At 38.1% G+C, this 20990-nt stretch overlaps 2 protein-coding genes across 2 annotated transcripts; one reads left to right on the top strand and one right to left on the bottom strand.

The window, feature by feature from the left end:
- The first annotated feature begins 1077 nt into the window (after nucleotides 1-1077).
- LOC141611597 (polyadenylate-binding protein 2-like) lies at nucleotides 1078-7942 on the top strand. Its single transcript, XM_074430174.1, has 9 exons — nucleotides 1078-1759; nucleotides 3466-3584; nucleotides 3673-4329; nucleotides 4547-4624; nucleotides 4714-4803; nucleotides 5578-5706; nucleotides 6512-6679; nucleotides 6800-6991; nucleotides 7547-7942. The coding sequence occupies exons 1-9, from the start codon at nucleotides 1528-1530 to the stop codon at nucleotides 7775-7777; spliced, it is 1896 nt and encodes a 631-aa protein (XP_074286275.1). The 5' UTR covers nucleotides 1078-1527; the 3' UTR covers nucleotides 7778-7942.
- A 426-nt stretch (nucleotides 7943-8368) lies between these two features.
- Nucleotides 8369-15548, bottom strand: LOC141611596 (putative E3 ubiquitin ligase SUD1). The gene is made up of 9 exons (XM_074430173.1): nucleotides 15046-15548; nucleotides 12854-13546; nucleotides 11443-12198; nucleotides 11156-11367; nucleotides 10677-11045; nucleotides 10138-10298; nucleotides 9887-10050; nucleotides 9304-9450; nucleotides 8369-8986 (listed from the first exon to the last, which is right to left on the bottom strand). The coding sequence occupies exons 1-9, from the start codon at nucleotides 15343-15345 to the stop codon at nucleotides 8525-8527; spliced, it is 3264 nt and encodes a 1087-aa protein (XP_074286274.1). The 5' UTR covers nucleotides 15346-15548; the 3' UTR covers nucleotides 8369-8524.
- Between the last annotated feature and the right edge of the window lie 5442 nt (nucleotides 15549-20990).

Raw genomic sequence — 20990 nt, 5'->3', positions numbered from 1 at the left:
CCGACACGTGTCCTTAGTATTTGGACATCATTTGGGGTGAATGATGTTCTTTAGACGAAAAATGAGTTGTCAAAAGAGATTGGTTAAATATGGGTTAGGTTGGGAAATGAAAATGAGTTATAAACTTATAATTAAGGCCAAATTTTACCTTCACTTATTTAAATTTAATGTCAAATACTTTTATAAAAATAAAATCGAACGTTTATAACTTATACTCAATGGTGGAGCTATGGGGGAGTAGTGGAGGGCCCTTGACCCTGCTGGCGGTCGAAAATTTCAAATTTAGTTTTTTAGTTAAAAAATTTCAAAAAATTTCGAGTTTTCCTTAAATTATTACTCGTTCGCCTCCGCTGGGGTCAATTCCTAACTCCGCCACTGCTTATACCCATCCTGTACTATGAGAAATCGAATTTGACCAGCAATCCAAATTAACCCGAGTCTATCTGACCTAGGCCAACACGAAACTTTATACAAAACACTTGATAAGAACACACTCAAAATTGGACTGAGTCGACTCAACTCAAATGACTTGACCGGATCTGACCAAACTCTCACGCGATCTGATTAACCGCTTTATTAGATCTAGTCAAGATCATCTTTGCCGAGGATGGTTTTAACAAAAAAAAAAACAAAAAAGTCAAGACAAATATTGGTATCGTGTGTTTTATATTGCAAGTTCGAATCTCTCGGCCCTCGATTCAATTTCATTTATGATATATGACAAAGATACAAACAAACAATTTAGACAACAATTTTTTGGCAAATTGGTGTTTATTAGCAAAATAATTAGTAAAAATGAATAGTAAAGTCGCTAGGTTGTCTAAATTGTTTGTGGACAACATAAATCAAAATAGTTTCAAACCAACCCCAACTCCCTAATTATTTTACTAATAAGCACCAATTTGCCAAAAAATTCCAACATTATGGACAACAAAAGATTAGTTATAACACAAATACTTGTTCAGTCCTATAAATCAAGGTTCTTTTAATTTGATCATGCACTTGAATCTAACGGCCAACACTAACCCGCGTATTAAATCCTCCATCCTATATAAAATTAGAAACCGCAAACAAAAACACACTTGACAATTTCTTAAACTTGGTAAATTTCCCTCTCAAAACATTCCCCTGTATTCTCTCTCTCTCTCTCTCTTTTTTTTTTCTCAACCTTCTGTCGTCAACGCCGTCGTTTACGCCGCCGATCCTCTTTCTCCGGGGAATCTCCGACCACTTTTCACATTCTCTATCTTACCCTTCCCTCTCCTTCCTTTATTTTTCATTAAACCCAAAAAAATATATTCAAAATTCCAAAAATACCCATTATTTCCATTTTTCAAAAACATTCTTTCATCATCTTAGATTCATTAGTACAGAGTACATATATTAACACATTGTTTGCTTTGATTCCGAATAATCAGAGGAGAGGGAAAAGGGTTATCAAAAAACCCAAAAAAAAGTAAAAAAATTTACTCTAAAAACTGAAAAAACTAACTATTCTTTATTGAAAAAGTCAAGGTTTTTGATAGAATGGAGCAAGTTCATCAAATTCCAGGGAAAGAAACGGTGACGATTGGTGGTGGAGTGGAGGTGGTGACGACGTCGTTGTACGTGGGAGATTTGGAATATAATGTGACGGACGCACAACTATATGATCTGTTTACTCAAGTGGGTCAGGTGGCTTCGGTTCGGGTTTGTAGAGACTCGGTTACCCTCCGGTCTCTTGGTTATGGCTACGTCAATTTCGTTAACCGCCTTGACGGTTAGTTTTATCTACGGAGTATTTTATTCGACGTGACATTTTAAGTTTGATGACATGTTCAACGACTTTGATTATTTGTAGAAGTTTACTTTGTGATTATTTTTGTTTCTTTGGAACTAAATGTTTAATTACTCCATATCATGCAGTCCTAAATGCTTATTGGTGCATCATGCATGTATGTATTTTTGGCACTGAAGATTGTAATGTTTATTAGTTCATGTTACTGCCGTCCTCCCAATCATTTATTATTTTTATTTTAGTTCATTGTGATCAGGTTTATCTTAATCAAAGGTAATCGAAATCGAATGATTGATAAAGACGGTATACTAGGTTTTTGTCTCTTAAATCTATGATTGTGAACTTGATGGATCATCTGCTGATTGTAACAAGTTTTTAGTTGTCGAAGATATATGTCAAATATGGAAGTTATCCATTAGACTGATTCAATTTTCATTGCCTGAATGTGATTTGGGAAATACTTGTGTGAGGCGGTGTTACACAAATTTATGGTAAAACGGGATCTTTAGTAACCACTTTTACCCACTAATAGAGTTGTGTATATTAGTGTAAAACCGCATTACACAAGACTTTTAAATGAATGCGCATTTCATTCCAATTTAATAATATGGAAGTTATCCATTAGACTGATTCAATTTTCATTGCCTGAATGTGATTTGGGAATACTTGTGTGAGGCGGTGTTACACAAATTTATGGTAAAACGGGATCTTTAGTAACCACTTTTACCCACTAATAGAGTTGTGTATATTAGTGTAAAACCGCATTACACAAGACTTTTAAATGAATGCGCATTTCATTCCAATTTAATAAGCTCAATGTATGATGTGGTTGGTATACTTCCGAGAGCTTTTCACTGTTCCGTTGTGATTTTTCTTATGGTTCTGTCTGTTCCATTATGTGTGATCAATGATTTGTAGGACTGCTTTCATGTGTTAGAATGCTTAGTACTATATGTATATTTTATGTTGTTTAGCTTCGTAAAAAAAGGCAATTATGACCCAACTGAAAGAGTACTAGCACCTGATTTCCGAACTATTTCCTGGTTTTCAATTGGAAAGTCTCAATCTCTAAAGGCATGACTGGCAAATTTGATAGTTTTATTTCCTGTATGATATGGTGTTTTCTAAAGCTGTTTTGCTAGGATGCATAGAGATTGACCAGCTGCATTAGAAATCTAGACATCAGTGCTATGTGACCTGAATCTTATAATTGTAGATTTACTATTTTTTGCGTTACTTATGATTCTGGCAAGTTTTTACTTCGAAATTGTCAAGTTTGGTTTCTGAAGATGTGTTGCTAAGTAGTTTTAGATTTGCGGATGATGACTTGAAACAAGAGCTTCTCATTAAGGGATCTTGTTTAATGCCGATTTGAGTAAAGACTCGGGTGTTTTGCGTAGGCCTATGTTGTTGGATATAATTTTGTGGAAATACGTAAATTCAATCATAAAACTGGATTACACTCTCTCATTAAGAATCGTCGTGGAAAGCTGGTTTTGATCCCTTGGATAAGGTTATTTATCTTAGTAGCTGATTGCTGTGAAGAATTGATTTTCATACAGGTTTCGTCATAGTAACTACAGTCGGCTGTGAAGTCTTAAAAACATTAGAAATTGTGTATGAATTGAATGTTACTTCGTGTTCAACTAAAATCTGAGGCATTTCTAATTTCTGTCCATTATTTATAGCTGAAAACGCCATCAAGCATTTGAACTTTACTCCTCTCAATCGAAAGCCTATCAGGATAATGCACTCTCATCGCGATCCTGCTGATCGTAAAAGTGGAGCTGGAAACATCTTTATCAAGGTATTATGTTCCCCATAATCGTATTTAACTAGGAGTATAAACTACTTTACTTTTATTCATTTATCTTTTTACATATTTACATTTGAAGAATTTGGACAAGTCCATTGACAACAAAGGATTGCAAGAAGCATTTCATTCCTTCGGGAAAATCCTTTCATGTAAGGTGGCTACTGATCTTTCTGGACAGTCCAAGGGATATGGGTTTGTGCAGTATGAGGATCAAGAGTCTGCCCAAAAAGCAATCGACAAACTCAACGGAATGTTATTAAACGACAAACAAGTGTATGTCGGACCCTTTGTGCGCAGGCAAGAAAGAGAGAATGCTATCGACAAAACCAAGTTCACCAATGTGTATGTCAAGAATCTTGCTGAGTCAATGACAGATGAAGATTTAGCAAAACGTTTTGGTCAATTTGGGAAAATCACAAGTGCAGTTGTGATGCGTGATGCAGAAGGGAAATCAAAATGCTTCGGATTTGTCAACTTTGAAAATGCAGACGACGCTGCTAAGGCTGTTGACGGTTTAAATGGGCAAAAGTTTGACGATAAGGAGTGGTATGTTGGTAAAGCGCAGAAGAAGGCTGAAAGGGAAGCTGAGTTGAAGCAACGATTCGAGCAGAGTATTAAGGATGCAGTGGACAAATATCAAGGCACTAACCTTTATATAAAAAATTTGGATGATACTATTGATGATGATAAACTGAAAGAATTATTTTCTGAATTTGGTACCGTCAGTTCTTGCAAGGTTGGTCCTTTGTGTTTTTGACTTCTGTGTTTTCATATTTGTGCTTCCAATTGCCTACGAAATTTTCTGTGTGTCTGATAGTGCTTTGAGAAGCAGGATTCCTGAGAAAAAAGCGAAATGAAACGTTCTGAAACTAAATAATTAAGTGGAAGAGATGGATTTTATGTTGCTGGTTTGTGTCCATATGATAATTGATTTTGGTCTGTATTTTTTGGAGGTTATGCGTGACCCAAGCGGTGTAAGCAAAGGATCGGGCTTTGTTGCTTTCTCGACCGCTGAAGAAGCCTCTCGAGCTGTAAGTTAAAATATGTCTTGCCCTGCATGCTGCATAGAACAATGTTGGAATAATGTTCATTAGATTTCTCATGTTTGTTATATATTTAGTTGACGGAGATGAACAATAAGATGATTTTAAGCAAACCTCTTTATGTTGCGCTAGCACAACGCAAGGAAGATCGGAGGGCAAGGTTACAGGTATTGGTTCCCCATTTTGCTAGGACAAATAAATTGTACATTATAGAAAAAAAATTCCTGTTATTGATTGTTTCAAATTTTTCAGTAACAGTTTTACATGTCATTGATTGTTTCAAATTTTTCAGTAACAGTTTTACATGTCATTGATTGTTTCAAATGATATTTTATGTTGGCCGACCCAAAATCAAATTGGGATTACAGCTCTCTCAACTTCTGGATATATAGAAACTGGAACATTCTGGGCAAGCCTGTTGAAGCATACATAATTGTCCTACTCTCCATGTAGGGCCTTTCATATGCCTTGCCATATTAAGGCAACGATGCATTACTGATGTATAATTGCTTACACAGTTACACGTCTAATTTCAAATAAGGAAAATGATGCAAGACGTTGTATGCTGATTCTCTTCTCCCTCGGCATTTGAAATGAATATTGCGTTTCTTAGCTGTGCCTTATAATTATTTGCATGTTATTGTACTCATGTTATTGTCTGGCAGGAGATGTAAGCAAACTAGTTATATCAGCTGGTAGTATTGTTCTATAAGCTGGAGTGTGTATGTCATGGCCGCCCAATAACCTGACTTGTGTAATCTCTATATTACCCGTATCTAGACGAGTGATTGCAGGATTATGGACGGATACAACTCCAAAATTTCAATGTTTAATCAGGAATTTTTAGATTGTCGCATTTTAAGAGCTATTATGAATGGAATATGATAGAATAGGAGGATGAGTAATCAATTCGAGTTGTGAGCTATGTTTCCTGTACCCAGGCCCAGTTCTCTCAGATGATCCCTGTGGCAATTCCGGCAACTGCTGCTCCTAGAATGCCGATGTACCCTCCTGGTGCTGCACAGCCCCTATATTATGGCCAACCACCGGCTGCTATGCTACCACCTCAGGTATTTATTTTTCAATTATTTTTATTTTTTCTGATTTTAAAAGCTAGCTTCTGTGAAATGGTAGTCTCATCACTCTCGTTGTAGGATATCCGTTTCAGATTATCTCAACTTCTATGAATACAGCATCATCTTTCACTTCGATAATTGCATGCGTGGTGGTCAATTTGTCATTTAATTTTCTCAGTTTACTTTAGAAACACATTAATGGAAGCCAGTGGTTGGTTATGCCTTGTCTAGAGCCGCTTGTGTGTTCCATGTATTAGCTTCAGGCAAAAGAAAGTATTTAGTTTGACTCGTGATTTTGCCAGATTCTGATGGATTTTTTACCCTCGGTCTGGTACTTCTAATAATGATCGAAGGGTCAACAGAATTTGGCGCCACAATAACTAATACTACCTGTGTACTATTAGTTAAATTTTGGGATTAAGGCTCTGATGTTGTTGTTGTTGTTGTTGTTGTTGTACCTGTGTACTATGTGATAACGCAGATGCATCGTAAAATGACCTGTTTGTAATCTAGCATTGTGTTGTCTCCTAAAATATAATTTCCAAACACCAGGTAATGAACATTTGGATGGAGAGAATTGATGTGTTGTTTCCCTATCCCTTCTCTAGTTTCTTATTTTCACAATGGGAGTTAGGAGTAGACCAAAATAGTTAGCCGTATTATCTATAAGCCAGTTCATATACATTCTGTTTGTAATGCGTGACTGCGAGCTATTTCTCTAGGAGGATGTTCTTTTAATTTGATAGTCTCTATCCCTGGTTTGTTTTTTTTTTTTTTTTTTTTTAATTATCTTGATCAGGCTGCATTCGGATATCAGCACCAACTTATGCCAGGTATAAGGGGCGGCACTCCTGTGCCAAATTTTTTAATGCCAATGGTTCAGCAAGGCCATCGCCCAGGTGGCAGGCATACAGGTGGCGCTCCGGGCCAGCAAACTCAGCAGGCCATGCCTATGATGCAGCAGCAGGTAGCTCTTTAAATTTTTGATGAAATGGTCTTACATATGGCCTCTAGCGACTATTTTATAAAAGACAAATTGTCGTTCAAAGTTTGGTTTTGACTTATATTCGGGTTGTTGAATGTGTAGATGCTACCTAGGGGACATTATCGATATCCTCCAGCGCATGGGCTACCGGGTGCTCCACACTCTGGTGCGGTCCCCAGTCTTCAGTTTGAAATTGCTGGCATGTCATTACATGATGCTGCTTTATCTCCTACTGTTCCCGTTGGCACTTTGGCTACCCTGCTTGCTAATGCTACTCCTGATCGTCAGAGACTGGTTAGTGCTTTTTCATATGTCCTAGCGCAGAGTATTGATAACTGTTCTAACATTGCCTGTGGTTCGATTAGAATTCTCAAATAGCCCATTCGGGTTGGGTACGTTCATATTGCTGATTCATTTCGAGGCACTGGTTTGTTTGGGACCAGCAAAATTCCGGTCAGGTCGAGTTGATTCAGTTTCGGTCTTATTTCAATTATTGTGTTTGGGTTCAGTTGGATCGGGTTGGGTCAATTTTGGTTTAGGTTATAGTTGTTCAAGGATCACTCCGCCCTTTAAACCCAGCCATTCGACTCGTAAAAGAAGTGGGTACGGACAATGCAATTGTAAGAATTTATGTAGGTCCTGGCTAACCAGTCCAAAACCGCTAGCCCGCTTATCAGTGGGAGTCAAAATCCACGTTCCTTCCTTCACGTGTTCGCCACAAACTCGCATTTGTTAACCTCCAATCTAACTCAAGTTATTGGACCATTTAAGCTACTCCTGAAGTTTATGATGATTTTACTTGAGTTGTGCTCTAATTTTGACTACATTCTGACTATGGGAAATCAACAGTTGTTGGGCGAGAACCTTTATCCGATGGTAGAGCAGATGGAGCCAGAAATGGCAGCGAAAGTAACGGGAATGCTGCTAGAGATGGACCAGCCTGAGGTACTACATTTGCTGGAATCACCAGATGCCTTGAAATCCAAGGTTGCCGAGGCCATGGATGTCTTGCGCAATGTCGTACAGCAGCCAGCCCTGCCTAACAATTCTGCTGATCAGCTTGCTGGGATCATTGACTGACAGCCTATGTTGAGGGATTCTACGCCTTCTCCTGGGGCACAAATTTCTTTTACGGATCCAGGTCCGGGTTGAGTATTGTTTTGAGAAACTACACGGGTGGGTGCTGTAGTGTTGGCGTGAGACTGGATTTCGGAACCTATCAGAGATTTGATTTGTTTGGTGTGAGACTCTTGTGATATCGTTTACTGCCATTTGCTTTCAAAAACCCAAAAAATATAGTTCGATCAACGAGAACCAACCAATTCAAGACCGTCTCAACCCAATAAAACAGTTGTGACCCAATAATGACCCGGCTTATATGATGGTCAACATTGGAGTTAGCTTAGTTGTGATAAACTTGGTATTTGACTCGATAAAGGCCCAAACGAAACCAGGCGAATCGTAACTATAGATAAGCACCATAATTAACTGACCCAATCCGAAATTAACAGGAGGAATGAAATCAATTCGACTAAACTAAATCCAACATGACCGTCTTGAGCCACTGCCTGACTTTTGTTTTTGAGGAAACAAGAGCCAGATTTTGTTTTGGTGGATGGATTTTGTAAAATCTGCCAGAGACTACTCTTACATATCTGCTACAATTGTATATGGGGTGAAGCAAACAAATTACATTTCTCTTTCTATTACGGAATAATATTTACAACAGGATGTTATGCACAAACTAACTGATCACTCTACAGCGGAAAAGTTTACACCAAACATGTTATACAAGTTTGCTGTTGAGACCATGGGTGACTTACAGATCTATGCATCTAGTAGGTTTCCTCGTCTAAGCCTCAAACCCACGTCAGCTTCTCGTCTCATTCCAATAACCTCTTCCATGCCTCTAGCAACCGAAATATCCCCAAAATTATGGAGCCGGCGGCCAATAAGGTAACGGTCATCCCGAATGGAGTTGTGCAAGTTGGTGATCCAAACATGGAACCTCTTTGCACAGTAAACAAACACACTCAAGCACAGACATCCCAACCATGCAAATCGGTACACAGCCGAGTTCACTACCAAGGGATAACCCAACACAGGAAACAAGCCCCGAGCTAAAACATAGGGCACACAGAGGGCAGTTAGAAGCTTCACTATTATTGGAAGTACCATCTCTCTTAGGACCCACAAAGCCTGTAGTCTGGAGAATCCGCTTTCCCTCACTCTCTGGAATTTTGTTCTCCAACTCTCATCAACTAGAGGCGTCATGTGATCCAGCATAGCCTGCAAGTAAAACCGAAGTTAGTAACCCACTCTGTTCATAGACTTCATACTACCCAATTTCATTTTGAGGTGTCTCGTGTCAATGTACAGCTTCCCTTGTGGAATCTTTCCTTTTTTTTCCGCTAACCTCTGTTTAACGTGCTCCTCCCTCTTTTCAAAATAAGAGGGGGATTTTGAAAATAAGAGCATGAATAACATGGAGTGAGTAACGAGTTATTTATCGTCATTGAAGTTAATGACAGCAAATCTTTCACTACCATTATCGTCATTGAAGTTAATATTTGTGCAGCAGAATATGATGATGATGATACACTCACCAGTCTTGTCCATATCTTCAGAAATATTAGTCCCAAAGCCCAGTCCTGGTAAAGAAGGAAAACTGGGCTCTCATCAACCGGTACTCGCATGGGTACCATAACTAATAACTCAAAAAGCAGTCCAATTAAGACTGGGATGACAAAGATCTGCAATTAGGAAGACTAAGGGTCAACAATTGAAGAAATTGAGTCTACACCTACAATATACAGTAAATATTAACTTAACAAGTAGATGCTTCATTTTTATATTGGGCTTTAGGTTTGAGGCTTTGAGCAACATGACTTCAGATTGTATCCATTTCTTGGATCAATACTCGTTATTTTTTGCGCTTGGAATGTAATATGAAGTTAAAGGCAGTCGAAATTTTCAACGCATTTGTCATCATGGATCATCTGAAGACGTCATCTTTGTGTGTATCAGTGCATGAGTTAATACTTAAGAGTACATAAAACCAAACCTATTTACCTCGCCATAGGTGGGAGGACCTTTGAGGCATTAGGGGGTGTAATAAAAGTATAAAACACTATCCATACACCATACCTACCCTGACCTCGGTAAGAACCAAGTAACAAGCAAACTTACCCAAATTGATAGGAGTGCAGAACTCTTAAGAACAATTGAGCACCACTTCCAAACTTGACCAAACAAAACTGCTGCCCTCCTTGATTTGATCTGTTCAAGCATGTACCTCATTCCAGCAATGGCCGTCCAAATGAGATAACTCCCAATGGCAAAAGCATAAATGTCTAAGAACAATAAAATGGGAGTACGTAAATTATTGTTTTCCAAAACTCAATGCAATAAAGCAGAGTCCAATTAAAAAGCATAAATACCATTGCTCTTTAAGCCGTGTGTTATAGGAAGAGGAGGTATCCAGTTGAAGAGTATCCTTCCAATAAATACAGGTATAACTACTAACGCAGAATTGAAGACAAGCAGGGTCATCCATGCCACCACCAAGAGCAGCACAATACGAAATACAAAGCCATACCTCCTATAAAAAAATTGAAAAGGGCAATTAGAAAATCACAATCAGAGACAAAACAAGGCCACGATAAACAAGAAAATCAATAGCAAAAGGGGCAATAAGAAAACCCTCAGGCTAAGAATATAAATATTGGACTGTGATTCTGACCATAGAAAGACAGTACCACTTTATTCTGTCATAAGTGGCTTTGCCACCCTCTAAATTGTGGGGTCATATGAGCCCGCAAGTTTTGGGCAACACCATGATAATGTTTTAACGTCATTTTAGTTAAAAATACAACTAGAAATTCATGCAAAAGACCCCACAACTGTTTACCAATAGATAAGCCACTGTTTGTCATCAAAGTGAAGTAGATGATTATGGCCAGATGAGACCAATACTTACTCCGAGTCAGATTGTTCTTCTCCATCGTACCCATCTGTCATGTCAGAATTCTCAGATTCACGGGCTTCATCATTTGGAGCAGCAGGATGGGGTGCTAATTGACCTTGATTCGGATGTGCAACTACACCCAATCGTTGACCTCGTAACCCGTCCTGCCTACCAGCATCAGCACCGTTATCTTGAGCAATTGTATCTTCGGGTTGAGGAAGCAGGTAATCTGTCAAATTAAGTGCCCGGCCAACAGCAGTAAACCAATGCCGGAGAACAGACTTGATTGTTGTCTTAAGTTTAAAATGTTCAATCGCGAAGGGGATGCATATCTGAAATACCAGTATAGCTGTAGGTATTTCAGTGAATGGATCCGATATCCTGGAAGACACAAAAATTGAGTACGAAATAAATAGAAAACATTTGACTCAGAAGGATTGAGCGTAAAAATGAGGGACATCAATAGCCTTAAACATCAAATGTGTACTTACGAAATATCTAGGGGAAATATTGAAGGTACCATCCTCATCGCATGTTTAACAGGCAGAAAAACCAGCATCACAATCAAACTACCATACACAGCTACAGAAAGCAGCACTCTACGAGCGTGTTTATGCACTGGATCATCAATTAGATCACGGAATGGATTATAGTTCGGATCAGCAGGATCGCGGAGGAAGTAGAGGACTCCGCTGCGTAAGACCTAACAAACAGAAGAAAATATATAAGAGAGGACGGAAGACTACAAAACATACACATCTCAAGTAGATAAGCTTACCCCTCGAAGAAGACTAACAAAGATGCTGATTTGGAGCATGTAACAGATTCCGACAACCCAATGAACCAAAGAGCTAGCCAGAGGAGAAATGGAAAAGAATTCAACTCTTTCCACCATTGATTTCCCAAACATCTTTACTGTGCAGACATCCAGCCACCAACCACACATCAATGGAAAAACGCCAAGTTCAACAACCAAAAGGAAGGCAACCTTAATCATGGTCATCAAGTGTCTGATGCATGCAAAGAACTGCTGCAAAAGAGACGGAATCACCTCTAATATTGCAACAAGACCTTGGAACCTCCCCAAAGTCAGGGGCTCGCCTCTTGCATACTTAACGAAAGTAACCACGCCAAAGTAAAGAAAGATGAGAGAGAAAAGAAACATGTATCCAACAGCTAGTGTGGTAACATCAGAAAATCTGGACGTTCCAGTCGCCATTCCTTCCAGAATATCTGACGGTAACAGGGTGCTACTGTTGGGAGGAAGACTCAGAGCAGTTACATTCAGGCCCATCCTTTCACCAACCTGATCTACAAGATTACTTTCAAGATTGTCAGAGGTAACAGCCGCCAGTGCATTCTTTAAAGTGATGTTAGCTAGAGAAAGCGCAGTCCCAGTAAGGGGGATGACTGTAGACAGTACAGGATTTGTTGCAGAGGTGAAAAGCCATGCCACATAGTGTAGTGTTAGCCGGCCCAGTGAGAAAGGAAGAAATATAACAACGCCAAGAAAGATCATATTGCTCGCCAAAACCTGCAGTCAGATCAAAATATGAAATTAGAATCAATGAATGGAATGACACCATTAACAATGGACAACATGGAAACAGCATGACTGCATTAGTGACAATGGGAAACTCATACAGCCTCTGATTTTTGGAGTGCATAGATAAACCCAAACATAAAGAATGTTAAGGCTACATTGTTTTGATTAATGAAATTCTATGATTGAAAGAAGACAATTATCAGCTTACATGATAAAAAAGATCAGAAGCTCTATTTCCACAGTCATAAAGGATATAACGTTCATAAAGTAAAAGAATTAGTTCATCTCATCCTAAAGAACATGACAACATCATGCTCGGTTTCAGTAATCAAAACACCTATTCTTTTACCAAACCTCAATAATACGTCCACTGAACAAAGGTTATTTCCACATGTCTACGCAGATTGCAAAAAAGGTCTCATAAGAATAGGATCCGACTTTTTCCAGGGAGACAAACACACTCAATCATGCATCTCCAAGGCATCAATATTAGAGAAAAGTGTGTCCTGTATATCATTCACGATTCACATATAATAAAATGTAAGAGGTGATCCTACCCTTTGAAATCTGGGGGACCTGATGAATTTACATCTTATTGCACAATGAACATAGGACTTAAGATAAACAAGAATAATGAACTCACCGTGAAGGCATTCTCAACCAAATGGAAAACAGGACCCTGCATGCCAACTAATTCATCAAAAGGAACGTCTTCTGCACCATCAGCATCATCCAGCCCGTCAAACATATGTTCAACATGGGCCTCAAGACGGGCCGCCTGCCTCTCCAATTGAGCAGCAACATTTTCTGCATTTCTTTGAATCATTTGACCAGCTCCAGCAATTCCTTGTGCTCCCCCAGCATTGTCAACATTGACATCAACAACCAAATCTCTGTTGCCATGTACAACAGGTCTTCTCACTGCACGGACCCCATTTCTATCCCCTTCATCTTCTCTCTCAGCATCTTGTCCTCCCAACTCTCTCCAATGTCTAAAATAATCTCTCAAAGATGTAGCTCCTAGAAATATAAACACAATGCTTGCCGAAAGGAGAAAACCATGAAGACAGTCTGTGAGAATCAATGTTGACGACATATGGCTGAGAAATAAATGATTTGCTTCAGAAAAACTGCGAACAAAAGCCAACCGCCAAATCCAGAAAGTGATAAACGGGATAATCAGTAGCCAAACAGATAGCACAAAGCCAAGGCGTGAAAAGAATTTCAGGACATGGCAAGTTTTTTTCCCGATTCCAACTACAAACTCCTGGAAAGGCAGTCTAGATGGAGCATTTTCAGCGTACACAGGAGAGAACGCAAATGGGTGCTTGCATACCTGAAAACAGCTCCAAAATACGCAATCAAAACAAGGATCATACATATACCAATTATTGGCAATTAATCTATTGATTCAAGTGTCTACCTTTTTTCGTCATCATACATAAACAGAAGAAATTGCATTCCACATCTCCAAATTCCAACTTAACTCTTGTATCAATATAGCGAAGCTCCGCTCTTCCTCCATCCTCATGATTCTAAGAGTGTGCTTAGATACACTTTTAGGAATGGAAGGGGGTGGAAGAGAAGGAAAGGGGGGAGAAGGGAGGGGAATGAAAATATGTTTTTTGTATAGAGAGAAAAAAAAAATGTGTGTGGGAAGAGGCTGGACAGAATGTGAGAGAACCATTTCAACCAAAAGTTTAAGCTAATGACTAAAGCCCAATAAACAGTTTTACACCTCAATACACCTCCTCACGTGAAAAATCGTGGATTTGAAGAGTGGATAATACACCCTTATGCTGAAAGTCGCATGTAAGATTAAGGGGCTCTCAGCATTCAACTTGGGACCTCAACATCATTAGGTTCTGATACCATGTGAGAGAACCATCTCAACGAAAAGATTAAGTTGATGTGGAGGATCAATCAACGGCTTAATACTTCAATACAAGAAATGAGGCAAAAGGAAGAGCTGCGTATCTTACCATCGAGAAAATGGAGCTGATGGAGATAGCAACTTATTAAAGCTAACAAACTGGAGCTGATTGAAGGGCTTACAGTCTATCTATGAAGTGTGTAGATTGTTTTCCTTCCAAATCTATCATGTCTTGGAAGGAAACTCTTTTGAGTAGCAAAAGGGAAAATTGATCCTCCATTTCCCGCCCATTCATTTTGTTGTTAAAACAACCAAGGATTTTGTCATCTACCCCTCCCTCTTCCCCAAATCACTCCATCCAAACAGAAGGTAAAAGTAGGTATGACAATCAACTACTCATAGCTAACACAAAAAGCGAATACTAAATGGTCTAATATAGTAATATATGACACTAACACATCAATCCCTACAATACAATGACAAAGATAACCGGATTTGGATTCATCCCACAGGTGAAGACTCACTGGAAAGCTAAATGATCATCTAGCCACACAAGAGGAGCACTTTATTACTCCCTCTGTCGAGGTCAATTGTTTACCTTCGGTTTTGGCACAAAGACCAAGAAAAGAAGAGGGGGCCAATTAGTAGATGACAAATAGACCAAATTGAGTGTGGAGGAACAAATTGGCCATCAAAGGCATTCCTAAAATAAAATGGTAAACAATTGACTAAGACACCCAAAATGGAATTGGTAAACAAATGACCGAGACGGAGGGAGTATTAACATTAACTAGAAACTAAAAAGATGATCTCAATAGGCATAGATCATCAACTTCCTATGCAGAACGTACAATCAATTTGAAATTTCCCCAGAATTCCAAAACATTTCGAGTCGAAAACAATAACATCCAACAATCAACACATAGGGGCAATAAAAGAAAATAGAGAAGGATATAACAAACCTCGCAATGACGAGCATTACTATGATTAAGCCACTGAAGAAGACAATCTTGATGAACAAACTTAATACTCCCACTACAAGCGCAGGGATAGCTAAGCGGATTATCGGCGTCACCTGGATTCCGACAAATTCTGCAAACATCTCCATCATCATCGTCATCATCGTACGCCGCCGTCGGCGATGCGGCGTCGGTGGCGGTGGAAGCGTTCTCCGGCTGGATCGGAATCTCCTCCTCCTTAGACGAAGACGATGGCGATGCGGTGGCGGTCGAATCTTGGTCGAGAGTTGACGACGTCGCCATAATTAAGGGGAGGAAATTGATGGTTGTTTTGTTGAAGATGATGGAATTGTGGGAATTAGGGGAGAATTATGAGAGGAGAGAGAATAGTTTGTATTACCGGTTATGCCCCTTTAATAATTCAAAGCATTTGGAGCATCCGCAAAAGTGGGAAGCTAACCTTCTTATACGCCCTCTCTCTCCTGGGGAACCTAGTTACTGCACACACCCTCCCAACAAATGGGGCTCCTCTATTTGTAGAGAAGGTCCCCAAAGAAAAAGTACGGTGTTTTGAGTTGCTTTTCGGGAGACTCCCAAATTTTTGGGTGTAAATTAATATTGTTAGGGAACCTCATTATTGCATAAATGTAAATATAAATTGGGGAGGGTAAATGGAAAAGTTAGTGGAAAATGAGGTGAATGAATAAGAGAAGGAAAAAGAAAATATGGGGAGCCTCTCTTTTGCGGATACTCTTAGGGGCTCTTTGGTTCAAACAATTATGGAATGAGTTATGGGTTTGTAAGACCATCCCCAAGCAAGGGTCATACAAATTAGGTCAATACACATTTTTACTCTTAACTAGTGCAACACTCGTGAAAATTCACGGGATTGTTAAAAAAAATTAGTAACTAAATTTATTTGTTAAAGTTGTGAGATGAATGCATTACGAATTCACTATTTAACCGGTCATTATAAATATATATTAATACGTCTATATACATAAATTAAATGGTCTGGTAAAACGGTTTGAGTTACTTAGACGTTCTAAACTCCAAGCTATCAATCATTGATCAATGACTTTATATTAGCTATTCCGTCTTAAATTGTTTGTTTACCTTTTTTTATTCTTTGTAAAAATTATTTAATTTAAATGTAAACAAATGAATGATATAGAAGCCATGGAGAATAAGTTAACTTGTATCAAAGGCAAACATTATCACTGTATGCGGAGGAATTTAACAAAGTTTACTATATGCATATTTGTATTCAATCGGGTTCTATTGATGGTAAAAGTGCTGAAGAGGCACATGCTTTTTCGACTTGCTCTTCTTCTAGTGCTTATTTGTACTACTCGTGTCACGATATGCAACCAAATCGAAGGCACTCTTAAGCCACGGCTTTGCAGCAATGGCAGCTCTCGCAACTTGTGCCACCTTAGCAGCTGATTAAGACGGACATCAAATTCGAAACAATTGGAAACATTTTAGATGACTTTGTGTTACTTACAACTAAATAAGAGAAGAATAAGTAAACAATCATTGCATGTAGAACCTTACTTCCAAAAAGAATTTACAAAAGCATTGACTCATAACAGCAACTATGAACTTGGCTGTATTATATTAAGCCATCAGCAAGTTGTAATTTCTTATTTCCATTTCCGTTGCCACAAATTAGGAAGAGCTTTTAATTAAAGTACACTTCGTATAAGATTGGAATAATAAACTCCGTAGCTCATAATTTGAAGGTCGATTAACCACCAAAGGAAAGATCGAACCATAACATTCACACCATTAGTTTAACTCTTAAACTTTTTCAAGTACATAACTTGACATTCACACAATGACAATGGAGCAACATAAAACATTACTAAATTCTCATTTTTAGAATACATACCATTATTATTAAATAATCCTTATATACTCACAAAACAAACATTACTAAATACTCCTTATATACTCCCCTTATTTAGAAGAAAGTGATATAGCGCCCATAGCGGCATAGCGCCACCGGATGATACCCTAACTCGGTACCACACTAATTTGTGTTAAAAGATATTAAAAATGAAAATAAATAAGATCTTGTTTTCATTTTTTTTTGCCAACCACTAATGGGCAGAAATGTAGTTTTGTTACTGAACAAACATCAAAAGATTTCAATCATACGATAAAATTTATCAAATATTTCAGAGTCATCACAAACTTCTTATAGGCAAACCACAAATTCTCGTTGAAGACATGACATATCCGTCACAAGCTAGTGACGGATACCATTTTACCTCACAATGTACCCACTTTTTCTCTCTCTGCAACACTATTCATGTGGTCCCCTTTCTCCACTAACCCATTTTGTTACCATTTTATCTCACAAAATATCCGCCACAAATGGTAACCCGTCACAAGGGAGACCAATTGTAGGCAAACACCCTGAGATTCCCTTTTAGTCCATGCCTAATCATAAACCTTGTTATGGCGAGGCAGACTGCATAAAACCATGAGGTTATGGAATCAATGTCGACTCTCAGGAAATCAGGACCATCGTATTACCTTATCCCGTCAGTAGGAGCCTCCACATATGAACATGTGCCATTTTTATGGCACTAAACAAACAGCATAGCCGTGGCTTTGTGACTTCAAAAACCTGTACTCACTGGAGGTCGTTTGCAAGATTATCACCAGACCTGCCCTAAAGCTCGTAATATGAATAGATGTAAGCAGCTTCTTAAGGATGGTTACAGAAATAGTAGTATATTACTATAGTAATTAGTAATTTAAACTTTTAGAATGTGCACCTTGTCTTAAATTTTTAGAATGTGTTACGAATAGGAAGGAGTGAGAGACAAAGCTACTTGAAGTATCCGTAGCCCACCATCCCCACCATCACGAAAGAGCCTTAGGTCTTTATTCCAGTTTTCGTGTAAAAAGAAACCATCAACATCACTCTCACTTAAGCCATCCTCCAAGGCCTGCATGTTATAACAATAACATTCATATGTTTATGATAGAATGACCAAGATGCAAAATATTGATCGCTACAGGCTATTTCACATGCCCGAAATTCAATACTATAATACTCGTATGTGTTAAACCTATGAAAAAAATACAGGATAAGTGAGATATATATTCCAAGAAATATGCTCAAGAACAAATCCCGAAGATTATGGTGAAGACTCGGAGGCAGTCCAACGCAAAGAGAGACAATCTTATGTGAAAGTCAGCATGGACGGAGTTGTCGGGGTTTGGAAAATATGCCCTGGTGATTATTATGGATTAGTTCACTATTATTATTCAACTGGAATAAATGTTTTATGGGTTTTGTGAATCAAATCTTCAATGTTGATAAGACTTTTGGCTTGTGGTTTACGCTTGGTTACGGTTTTTCCGGAGTTCTTAAATATAAAGACTTTTCACGCAGCAACTAATCGCTCCACAAAACTTTGAAATTATGACAGCAACCAACTTTTCGTATTCCATTATTTAATAACTGAAGTCAACTGCTCAACCTATTGCAACTAGTGTGTGTGCGACATTAAGCTTGACAACAAATACACCCTTTTTACAAAGAAAGGCTCAGAACACAATAGTGCACCAAAATAAGTTAGCATAGTCAGGACGATAAAAGTGAGTGGAAACTCAACGTCGTCTTTTGAAACTCGGTAATCGATACAACTTAGACCAATGCACTCCCACTAATAATCCAATCAATAACATTAAGGACAAAAATATTAAAAAAAATGAATTAATTAATGCTAAACCACAAAAAATAGTACTCCGTATAATACATAATAAGAGTTTGAGACATATGAAAAAAACCGTGGCAAGGATAGAATGTAATATCGTCGTTGAATTCACCAAATACAGTAAACAAACGGTAGACAATAAATTCTAGCTTGATTATGATGGATTTTGTCAATAAACAAGAAATTAAAATCAAGAAGGCTGACCTTAAGTGAAATGCAAGTGAATATTAAGCCTTCCCAAAAACAGATCCACCATTTTTATCCTGAAATTTAATAATACAAATTATACCGAAAGAAGAAAATCACGACATATTTATTACTAATATAAGATAGAGATATAAAGATCACAAACTCAACAGTGATGCCTCTCGAACTGCTTCACACGCTTCGTCACGATGTCCTTGTCAAACTTTGATACCGCCATGGCGCCATTATTGCTTCTTCACTGATTCAATTCACATACCCATAAAATAAATTAATTGAGTAAGACCTAGAAATTTAAGGGAAAAAAACTATAGTTATAAAGTAAATAAAACTATAGTAATAAAGTAAATTAAATGGAATTAGAAAAAAAAAACGAAAAAATGAGATACTTACAGTGAGGCGATTGAGAGATAGCGAAACCCTAGAAATTAAATGGAAGTAAATTTGGTTGTGTGTATATTGGAACATCATTACCATGGAAACGAAAAACCACTGTCCAGCCCATCTCGCTCGGATCTAGAGATAATACGTGCACGAGGTATCCATAAAATAGGTAAACCAGTACAAATGGGTAAATCTAGATGTTTACAATCCAAGTTTAGTAAACGGGGAAAAGATATCCCACGAATAACATATTTAGGACACCCCGCGTTAAAGCGGAAGATACAACTTAATAAACTACAGCGGAAAAACATGAAAATTTTGAATTTTTTTTTAAAGTTTTATCGAAGTTTAACACGAGGTATCCATAACATAGGTAAACAAGTACAAATGGGTAAATCTAGATGTTTACAATCCAAGTTTAGTAAACTGGGAAAAGATATCCCACGAATAACATATTTAGGACATAAGTCTACGCGTCATAAAAGGGTAAAAATAACATGATCCAAGGGTCGAGGTACTCGCTAGCTCACACATGTCTTCACCCCATATAAACGCCGACTAGTACCTGTCATTCATGTAAACATGAACGCCACAGTCAGTGGGGACTGGGGAGTAACTCAAGGATCCTCCCAGCCACATTAAATCGATACAAACATAACAAAGAACTCAGATAGACAAGCATGTTAATTAAAATGTAAATAACTTGAAACATGAGAAAACATGAGATTATATATATAATGGATTAATAAGAGGAGACATAATAGGATAATAGCTAGGCAATTTATGGACATACTCAATTAGATAAGAAGGTAAAGAAATAAAATGCAATTAATTACGGAAGTATGTCATATGCAACTATCCGACTATGCAAGACCTTTACTAGCTACCCTTAGACTCACTTTCCCCTGGTAGGTCCTAGTGTAACCTGGACAGACTCGACATACTGTTGAACGGTTCGCACCCAAGACTCGATCGACAGAACGGAAGTCGAGTACCTAACTCTCGGCAGAACGGCCAACGAGAGCGGCAGAAATAAAATAAGATATCCAACTCTCGGCAGAACGGCCAACGAGAGAGGTGTCGAGAAAGCATAGTAACCAACTCTCGGCAGAACGGCCAACGAGAGAGGTGTCGAGAAAGCATAGTAACCAACTCTCGGCAGAATGGCCAACGAGAGAAGTGTCGAAAGAGTATAATAACCAACCCTCGGCAGAACGGCCAACGAGAGAAGTGTAACTTAGTCAAGTGAGAAGGCATAGCATTATGCCATTTTCAGAAGAATACGACTCATCAATTAATCAAGTGGAATAAATCGCTTGTATTTGAAATACGATAAATAAATGAGAATAAATGAATTAAAGCTCATATAATAGATAAATGAAGATATTTCATATAGTTATGACATGAATAAACAATAAGTTCCACATTTATGATTCATGTGAGAAATATGTAAATAAACGGCAAATAAGGAATTTAAGATACATAAAACATGTGAAGAAATTCAATTTAATTAAACCCAAATAAAAATATTTCAAGGGTAAAAATTAACCTAATTTAATTAACATGTAGAATAAATCATACGTACTTGAGGCGTGATAAATAAATGAAAAAGAGCAAGTAAAA

The sequence above is a fragment of the Silene latifolia genome, chromosome 11, assembly GCF_048544455.1.
Source record: "Silene latifolia isolate original U9 population chromosome 11, ASM4854445v1, whole genome shotgun sequence".
Taxonomy (NCBI): domain Eukaryota; kingdom Viridiplantae; phylum Streptophyta; class Magnoliopsida; order Caryophyllales; family Caryophyllaceae; genus Silene; species Silene latifolia.
The sequence above is the reverse complement of the archived record's forward strand: the minus strand, read 5'-3'. Positions and strand labels throughout refer to the sequence as shown.

Excerpts from the sequence above, each read along its gene's own strand:
- LOC141611597 (XM_074430174.1), top strand. The coding sequence starts at position 1,528 with ATGGAGCAAGTTCATCAAATTCCAGGGAAAGAAACGGTGACGATTGGT. Across the intron at positions 4,625-4,713 it reads CTGAAGAAGCCTCTCGAGCT|TTGACGGAGATGAACAATAA; the intron begins GTAAGTTAAAAT and ends TTATATATTTAG. Across the intron at positions 6,992-7,546 it reads CTCCTGATCGTCAGAGACTG|TTGTTGGGCGAGAACCTTTA; the intron begins GTTAGTGCTTTT and ends GGAAATCAACAG.
- LOC141611596 (XM_074430173.1), bottom strand. The coding sequence starts at position 15,345 with ATGGCGACGTCGTCAACTCTCGACCAAGATTCGACCGCCACCGCATCG. Across the intron at positions 11,368-11,442 it reads TTGTTAGTCTTCTTCGAGGG|GTCTTACGCAGCGGAGTCCT; the intron begins GTAAGCTTATCT and ends TCTGTTTGTTAG. Across the intron at positions 11,046-11,155 it reads ATATTTCCCCTAGATATTTC|GATATCGGATCCATTCACTG; the intron begins GTAAGTACACAT and ends TGTGTCTTCCAG.